Source organism: Ixodes scapularis, unplaced genomic scaffold (assembly GCF_016920785.2).
Source record: "Ixodes scapularis isolate PalLabHiFi unplaced genomic scaffold, ASM1692078v2 PGA_scaffold3__209_contigs__length_174095766, whole genome shotgun sequence".
In the NCBI taxonomy this organism is placed as follows: Eukaryota; Metazoa; Arthropoda; class Arachnida; order Ixodida; family Ixodidae; genus Ixodes; species Ixodes scapularis.
The window spans coordinates 39,863,731-39,873,273 of NW_024609868.1; the positions used below are offsets into that span (position 1 = coordinate 39,863,731).

A 9,543-nucleotide genomic window follows, 5' to 3' on the forward strand; every position below is an offset into this window, starting at 1 on the left:
CAAAAAGATGCGATGAACCTCGCCCCTCCCTCTTTCGACCAGTGGACCTACCCCCATTCTTTTTACGTGTGTGTACTCCCTTACTGGTTCCTTGCCGTTTTTCGTGACTGTCACTCGAAGAAGGGCGTCCGCCCGAAACATTGTGTATTCCTTCCCGTCCACGTTCTTTTCTAGTGTAGCACAATCATATATATCTTTTGGGATTTCCTGTTCAAGCTTCCATTGTGCCAGGCTACGGGGCGCTGCAGACGCTCACGATATCAGAGCCAATGCTATTCTGCACCGAAATGCGATTATCTTCGAGAAAAAAAGTACAGCGTGTTCCGCAGGGCATCGAGTCATTGCTCGTGCAAGATATGCTAGACATCGTTCATTTAATAATTTTCCTTAAAAAAAAAAAAGGGGGAATGTTTTGATTTCCGAAAACGCTTGCCTCGCGTCCCGCGCCTTGTCCGTACTTTCCATTTTCATAGAAAAACATATTTCGTAGAAAAACTCAAAATTGTATCGCCAATTCCGGGCGACATGCAGGTGTATAATATTAGGCGACCACCCGCGCGCCTTGTGCACTGTCAGGTGGCTTCTTTTTAGTTTTAATATTTCAAAACGCCACCGCGCAAAGTTCAGTTCAGTTCAGTTTATTGTACCTCAAAGGCATTTCAGATGAAATGCATTACATGAGGGGGGATCTAATGACATACACAGATGGCAAAAGAGTGACGACAAGGTAAATAATAGGAAAACGCAAAACATACGCAAACACAAGATAAAAAAAAAAAGAAAAAGAAAGGGATGTTTGATATCGGTTCGGTCTTTTACTTGTGCGATAGTCTCGTTTCTTCGACGCCCCACATGTGCGCTGTCATTGTGAACTTCCAATTGAAAAGTAAATTTGAAAAAAAACGAGGCCGGAAGGCCCAAACAACCGAAGAAACAGTTGTTCGCTGCGGCTCGCTAACTGCTACAATACCTCTTTTTTTCTTTTTTTTTTTTTTTTTGTACAGAAATTTGCGCACATTAAGGGCTTCCTAAATATTAATACAAGCCGCATTTTTTTTTTTTTTTTTTAGAATAAGAATGGTAGTAGAGACTAGAGAGGGGACCGCTAACGAAGAGGTATGCACTCAACTTGTGTTCTCGTAAAACAACTATTTTTGTTTCTTCGTTTATTGAGATTTCAAACATATGGTGCAGTTTTGTAGAGCAATAAGTTTACAAGAGGCTGAAGCGTTCTAGAACATAGAGCATTTTCGCCGCAAACAAATTCCGCGGAAGCGCTCAAATACAAGCACCCTGTCTGGAAGAATCCAGCATGTCTGCAATCGTCGGAGAGAACGACAGGACTGAACACGTCAAATAAGGCGGTAAATGGTGCCACCTGACCAGGGTGGTAACCTCTAATATCCCCATTACACGGGCCACACTTGACTGCAGTTACGTTAAACCACAGTTACCACACTGTAGACTCTTGAACAACGTTCTTTGGCTATGCAGTCATGCATCTCAGTTGAGCGCCCAAATTGCACTTAAAGGGGGCCATGAAACGAATTTTGGGTTGGGATGAATGATTTTAAATTGGGACTTTACTAATCGCATATCGTTTAGTCGGCCAAAAGAAAGAGGCTAGAAAGTCAAAAGGCAGCTTTTCGGTACGAACATTTGAATATATAGCGGACTATTTTGTACCTTCTTGCCTTCGAAAGCTCTCCGCCTTTTCACTATGATACATCCGCGGTTCCAAAAGCGCGTCACCGGCGCCAAACTGACGTCAGCCGAGCCCAGCTCACGCATTGGACACGAGAACTGCGTCACTCGGACGTATGCGCTCGTCAACAATCAATCCGTCGACGAATATTTGGGTTCGCGTTCGTGGCCAATGAGTGCCCTGACGGAACTTATTGTCACTGGGGAATGACAAGTTCTATGGTGTGCATAAAAAGCACGGTGGAACCTAGGAGTCATCGCACCGGTGCCGAAGGAACGTCACGACCACGTGATTTCACAATTCGCATTTGAGTTGAGGATTAAAGCTAAGGAGAAAGTAGGAAAATCGTTTCATGACCCCCTTTAAGCGTCACTTAACTGCGGTTAAGGGTACCCTGTGACAAGGATGTAGTTTCATATGGGCTGCTGGCAATTACTTTATTCAATAGGGAACTTTCGCATAAATGTAATATGCTCCATTGCAGAGCGCATCGAAAATAACGCACTGGCAGCTTCATGTTCCCCGTCTATCAGTTCCGGCGAGCGTGGCACGGTGTACAATGGAAGTCATGCCCTGCAGCATCCATCAATGCTTAAAACTCAACTGCATCTGTGTAACGCTCGTAGCGAATACAAGTTTACGTTTCAGTTAGATTATTTTTTGGTTTATTGTTCATCGCAATTATCGTTGCTTGTTTCAGCTCCCGATTTACTGCTTTGTAACTATATAGTCAATTAAAACTTGCTGTTGGCCGAGTTGGTTCATGATGCAGTCTAGAAGTTTTTTTTCTGTTTCCTTTTTCCTTCTATGTAGCGTGCTGCGCATGCTCTTTCTGGATGTTCGCGGTCGATCGAGCACGAATAAAGTAGTGGAAAGGTGCGCTTGTCCGTGTCTACTAGCTTGTGATTGTCCCTTGTGTCGCGCGAAAAACTTGTAGACAGTAACTATATAGATGCCCGAATCCGCTTTTTAAAACAATTAACTCGTCTTGTGCGAAGATCAAGTAGCTGTCCCCTTAACGCTGCTCTCGTTTCATGAAAAAAAAAAGATGATTGCAGTAGGTGATTGTATAGTCTAGCTATTCCCCTACAATGACTTACAGGAATTTACTACTTTTTACATTTTTTTGTTGATTTTTTTTTTTTTTTGCATTTTTAGACAAGCGTGTCAATCATCGCATCCAATAATTTACCTAGCCTTAGCATCAGAAATCATTAATCAAGAGCGACGTGCTTTACATCATATAGTAAATTTGCAAACAATACTAAATACTAGTCTTCAAGCGCCCGGCTAAAAAAGAGCGATCAGCGTTGTCGAGCCGAAGTTTCTCTGCGTCCCTGTCAAAGAATGGCTCAAAGAAGGGAAGTTTCTTGACCGCGAACACGGGAATAGCGTAGGGGTGCGAACCCTCGTGAAGGTGAGCGCACGCGCTGGCGGGATGGTGCCACAAGTGTGTCAGCACTAGGCCTAATGGGACCCAGACGGCGGCCTTGCGCGCGCTGCCGTCTTCTGCCGCGCGGACTGCGAACCTCGATGACTGGAGCCGCGCATCTGCGCGTGCCATCTGAAGACGAAATGCCCAGATCTTCAGGGGCAAACAAACAAACAAAAAATGTGAGAGGCACCTGTATTGCCGGAGCTCGATAATAACGTACGTAAACAAAACAACAAAACAGTACGCGGATGCTGCGGAATATCAGGAGAGCCGTTAGTGCGCGGTCAGTGCCGCTGAGTCCGTCTGCGTTTCGCGTCTATACTTGGACGTCACTGCAAGTCTGGCGCAGAGCTTGCGTTGCATGTACCCGCGTCACGCGGAGATCAACGCAGTTGGCGCTCCAACACGGGGTTCGGACCCGGGGTTCGGGGACTGGCGCGAGCGATCGGCGGCGGCCGTGGCGGGGCATGCGTAGCAAGGAGACGGCGGCACGTACCAGTATCCTTCCCGTGGTGGTCTGTCCCGAGATGAGTTCCCCTGCCCAATCCTTGGCCTCCGTCATGAACCCGATTTCGGCGGCCCCTTCCCCGGCCTTGCGCTTGGCGTCGCCGCCCGGAGCCGGCAGCTTCTTCTGCTGGCCGGCTGGCGGTTGCTGCTTGGGGGCTCCGGGACTGTAGGCGCCCGCCTTCTCCTTGCGACAGCACAGGAAGGCCAAGGCGCGCCAGATCAGGATAATGAAGAGGCCCGCCAAGAAAGTGAAGATGCTCGAGAGCAGGAAGCACCACCACTTCCGCTCCCGCATGCACTCCAGCTCGCCCGGCGGGAGGTTGGGCGCGGGCGACGTCGCCTCGGCAGAAGCCATCTCTGCTCGTCACGCCGCGCATCAGAAAGCGCACATCCGTCCTGGCGGCCCCCGAGGGCCCGCACGCCTGCTCGCGTACGGCTCAACGCTCGAACGGGGATCGTCCTCGCTCGTCGGTCGGCGCTCCTCAGCCAGTCGGCCGTCGGCACCCCGTCGTCGGGATCGGCTCCCTCGTCTCTGCTGCTCGCTGCGCCGATGCGCCGGGGCCGCCAGGAGCCGCTCGCCGCGCTGGCCGCGCTCTGAGAGCCGAGATTCTAGAGAGGATCCATCTCAAACCATGAGGAGCGTTTGCAATTTAATGGCGGACGCCTCCCGCGCCAATCGCTCGCGAGTGCGCGTGCGCAGCGCTGTCGCGTTGGTGAGGACAAGAGCAGGCGGAAGGGCAGACACGTTCGCCACCTCCTCGCAGATGGCATTGCAAAGGAGGCTCATGAACCACGTGACCCCAATCGAGAAGTTGGACACTCTGTAATACAAGCTCCCTAGCCGTACTGGGGACCGCGCACGCCGCGTGCGGCTGCAGTGGCGCTGCGCCACAGGCGAGTTGGCGGGGATGGATAGAGAAGAGAGAGCTGCTCAAAGGTTCGTGCATCGGCTGGGCGCAGCCATGTGCTGCAATCCTCGCCAAGTCGGGAGCCCCAGGATGCGGGATGCGGGGCCAGAAGAGGACCATGCATGCATCCCGCTTTCGAATCGAAGTCTATCGTACTCAAACGCAAGTGTGTAAACGGGTCTTTACTCGGGCCTCTCTTAAAGGGATACTTCAACGAAATTTGAAATATTCCCGTCGTGTTGAAAAATAGGTTGAATATGATCCACAATATCCGTAAATGACAATCGCACGTTTGTATTTTGAGCCTGGTGGCTGTATTTTTCGTTCTAAACGGCCCACTCTGGCAAGCGCTCGGAGAAGGCCCAGCTTAGAGCACGTGACATCCAACGCAATCGTGACGTAGGTCGTCTCAAGACGAGCAAAGCTAATGCGAGGCTGACGTCGAGAGGATGGCCTAGTCGTTCCAGCCACCGAAGCGGCTGCTTTTGTACGAATTTTGAGAGACGGGTTAATCTTCTATAATCTTCTGGGCGGACAATAGCGACTTCTGCGACACACAAAAGGCATTCTCGGGAAGAGGGGAGTTCCTCCTTCCCCCCTTCTCTCGTCGTGGCCGGAGACGAGACAACCTCCGTCACTAGCTGTCAAGGTTCCTAGACGAGCATTACAAACGAGGCGTTAGCGACATCCACCAGGTGCTCTTTGCTAATCGTTTAATTCGTTTTAAAATTCCTTTTCGAGACTTTTTTAACAAGGTATTGGTATGTTCCATGTGATACTGCTCTTTTGAACACATATAGACCAAAAAATGAGCGCCGAAATTTCGTTGTAGTATCCCTTTAATTGATAATTTGCCCCTTTTAAGTTAATATTGCCCACATACTCCACCCGCAACAAATTTCGGCTGATAAAAAAAGCGTTCTAAAGAGCGTGGCGCGCGCGCGTGTGTAGTGTTTTCTTATTGTAGTATTTCCCAGAATACAACGTCAAAAAAAGGCGTTTCAAAAACTGCAGATACGGTACAGTTAACCAGCTGACAAGTTGATTTCGCCCCTGGTCCAGCGGCGTGGTGGCGTCTTGGCATGCCGTTTTTCGGGGAAACATCACCACAACTAAAGGAGACGGGGTTGGAGAGCGTGACGATGCTACTTATCCGCGTTGCGTGTCAACATTCCTCCCGCTCCAGCTGCGTCGCTCGCCCGAGAAAGGAGTGGGAAAGGTCTAGACATCGAGTTGCGTAGTTGCTTATTCATCATGATGCACGTACTCTAGTTGCGCGCAGCGTTACCAAAGGAACAGGGGTGAGAGTTTCACGTCAGGTCACATTGATACTTTAGACCCATGTTGTTGTAAAAAAAACTATCTCCAAACTCCGGTCTAAAAACATGCTTTTCGTGCAAGGCTCGTCAAATTATGAGGCGCTGGAGAAATGCAGCATTCTGCGTTAAGTCCTTATTTTGAACTCTTTTTGTTCGCCTTCCGCCCATTGAAAAGCATGCGGGAAGGGCCTTAGAACGCACCTGGTATCACTGCGCCGCAGCGTTCTTCCGCAACATAAAGTTCGTCTGCTTTCCTCGCCGTCACCATGGCAACGAACGCCGAATGAATAGAAGCACGCACGGTACCTCCGCGTGAAGCTACCAACAGCTGACGCCATTTTACGAACGCCGTCTGCTTGCCAAAGCCGAACGCGGTGTATCAAAGGCGCGAAATACGCAAGAACAATTTTTATTTGAATCATAACACCCGATATCTAAGTTGCGGCACCCCGTGTCTCTGTAAAAAGTTCACAGGAAAGACCCAACAAAGGTATGTGGTCCCCAACTTAAATATCGGGTGTTATGATGCAAATAAAAATTGTTCTTGCGTATTTCGCGCCTTTGATCCGAATAAATGCCGCAGTTGCAGTCGTCCCGCGCGGTGCTGTTGCTCGCCCATTCGCCGTCGGCGTGCCTCAGCTTCGTCGTCTTTGCTAGCGGCGCACCGGCGAAGGCGGCCTTTGATCCGAATAAATGCCGCCGTTGCAGTCGTCCCGCGGTGTTGCTGCTTGCTTGATCGCCGTCGGCGTATCTGAGCTTCGTCGTCTTTGCTAGCGGCGCACCGGCGGAGGCGGTTGATCTGACACACCGCGTTCGGCTTCGGCTAGCAGACGGCGTTCGTAAAATGGCGTCAGCTGTTGGAAGCTTCACGCGGCGGTACCGTGCGTGCTTCTATTCATTCGGCGTTCGTTGCCATGGTGACGGCGAGGAAAGCAGACGAACTTTATGATGCGGAAGAACGGTGCGGCGCAGCGATACCATGTGCGTTCTAAGGCCCTTCCCGCATGCTTTTCAATGGGCGGAAGGCGAACAAAAAGAGTTCGAAATAAGGACTCAAGGCAGAAGGCTGCATTTCTCCAGCGCCTCATAATTTGACGAGCCTTAAAGGAAAAACGCGTTTTTTTGGCCATTCCGCGTCCTGTTTTTTTTTTGTTTTTTTTTATCCGTAACATGGGTCTAAAGTATCAAACTGCCGAAACGCTAAAGAGAGGAGGAGGTTTCTCCCTCTCTTCTCCAGCATTCCGTCTGCTTCCTCCTCCCCGGCCCATCTTATCCTCGCCATACCCTCTTGAGTTTCAACGCACTATAGTTTTCCTTTAAATCGACTAATAAAACAGCATGAATCTAAATTAGCATTACTTTCATAATTATTTTCGTTTTCCTAATTGGTGTCATTTTAATTGAAACAAGAATGAGCATGAACGCTAAAACAGCATGAATCTAAATTAGCGTTACTTTCATAATTATTTTCGTCTTCATAATTGGTGTCGTTTTAATTGAAACAAGAATGAGCATGAGCGCTCTCCGCTCCGGTGGCATCACGACTGTTGCTTCTGAAAGACTCCACAGGCGCCTATTAATCTCTGGTAGCGATCTTACAATAACAGACAGTGGGTGTTTGTGCCGTCAAGATCAACTTTAATCACGATTGTCTGCTTGGGGAGAGAGCGTTACCCACCACGAGGGCTTAGAGCGAAACCGACACACTAAAAAGTCGCTGACAAATGGTTAGGTAAAAACAAGATAACGACGTGATTCCGACAGTCGCACTGGGCTTGTCTGGTGCGGACTGTCCTAAAAGTTTTTTTTTTTTTTGTCCGCATCAGTAGATATACAGCGACCGGTAATATACAAAATTTTCAACATGTGGTCTATACAATACAATAACACTAACACTAACACTAACACTAACAATAGAAAACTAGTTTTGGGAGTTTACATTGACTTTACGAAAGCTTTTGACTATTTGAACCACACGCTATTATTACAGAAACTTGAATGTTATGGAGTACGCGGGCAAGCCCTGCTTTTGTTGCAATCATATCTCGAAAATCGTAAACAATTTGTGTGCTGTAGTAATTTTTCATCCAGTATAAAACCCATAGTCTCTAGAGTACCACAAGGCCCTTTTCTCTTTAACGTATATGTAAATGACATTGTGAATATTGACCAAACTAAGTTGATAATATATGCTGACGATACAACACTTCTGTATGCTGCGGACGATCCTGGGGGACTCGTGTCAAAAGTAACCCTATTGTTAGGTCAGATATCGGTGTGGACAAAAAAGAACGCTTTAAAAATAAACACAAGTAAAACTAAAGCCGTACTATTTCGACCTAAGCATAAAATTCTCCCTCCAATAAACACCATTACTTTAAACTCGGTAAATATCGAATTAACTGTTAATTTTAAAACACTTGGAGTAGTGTTTTCTCAGAATATGTCCTGCGATAGCCATATTGAACTTTTAAATAAAAAATTGCCAAGAACTGTGGGTATTATATGTCGGCATCGGTATTTACTTCCTACATCTGTTAAAATATTATTATACAAATCATTATTTTATTCCCATTTAAATTATTGTTCGTTAGTTTGGGGTACTACCACTACAACTAATCTTGAGAAGGTGCACCTGCTTCAAAAAAGAATGTTGCGAGTAATTGCAAACGTAGCTTATCTTTCGCACACGGAACACCTGTTTAAAAGTTATCGTATACTCAGTATTCGCAATCTTTACAACTATAGGCTATCCACAAAACTTAGAACAGAATTTCTTTACAACACTTCATCCCTGGTAGAATTGTCTGCTTTGCAACAACATATCGTACCATACCAAATTCGTAATCCAGATTACTGGCACGTACCAACGTGTCGGCTAAACGCTGGAAAGGAAATGTTAGCATACCGAATCCCAAAGCTGCTAAATGTATTGCATTCTAAAGGTGTCTTTATAGATAGATTAAGCCTGGGTGGATTGCGATCTGTCATGGATGATTTTGCATATATAGATTGATGGGATTTTTTTTTCTTAGTTTAAAAGTGTGTTTTGTGTTGATTTGCGAATGTCAACTAATATGGTGCTCAGTGGCGTTTTCTAGTCTCATGTTGTTGTTGTTTTTTTGTTTTGTTTTTGTATTCATTGTGATTATGCACGATTTTTTGTATATTGATATTTCCGACGCTTCTGCAGAATGTACTGGGGCTGAGAACTCGTCAAGCCGCGTAGTGCGGCTTTTTTTCTTGGCTCCACCATTAGGTGTAATGGAAATAAACTGTTATTATTATTATTATTATTATTATTATTATTATTATTATTATTATTATTATTATTATTATTATTATTATTATTATTATTATTATTATTATTATTATTATTATTATTATTATTATTATTATTTCAACTCAGGAGAGCTGGGGTGTGCTGGAAAGGCCAAAGACCCGTACCGAGGGGCCCAGCATACCGAAAACATCTCAAGCTGTCGCATACCCAGCCAAAAAATGCCGCGTCACTGGGCTCTGGACACATGCGCGTCGTCTTGTATTCCACAGAAAAGAGCTGCGGCGCATGCTCTGTACTCGTTCCACAGCCCAGTAGGCAAAGATGGCAGCGCGCAGAAGGTGACCAATGTCCGTCTATTTCAGTGTTTTTATTCTTTCTGTCTAAAC

The 9,543-nt window shown here is 46.8% G+C and overlaps 1 protein-coding gene across 8 annotated transcripts in view; it reads right to left on the minus strand.

Annotated features, from left to right (window-relative positions):
• Positions 1–4,222, minus strand: part of LOC8031649 (calcium-activated potassium channel slowpoke) — a 187,180-nt gene extending 182,958 nt beyond the window's left edge. For 5 of the 8 annotated variants that reach the window (XM_042292396.1, XM_042292397.1, XM_042292394.1 and 2 more), the window contains exon 1: positions 3,637–4,167. In XM_042292396.1, coding sequence (XP_042148330.1) covers positions 3,637–4,002 — 366 coding nt within the window. In that variant the 5' untranslated portion in view covers positions 4,003–4,167. Of the gene's footprint in view, positions 1–3,636 lie in introns of all 8 variants that reach the window. The other 3 variants (XM_040499761.2, XM_040207174.3, XM_040207170.3) reach the window with 1 other exon arrangement.
• Between the last annotated feature and the right edge of the window lie 5,321 nt (positions 4,223–9,543).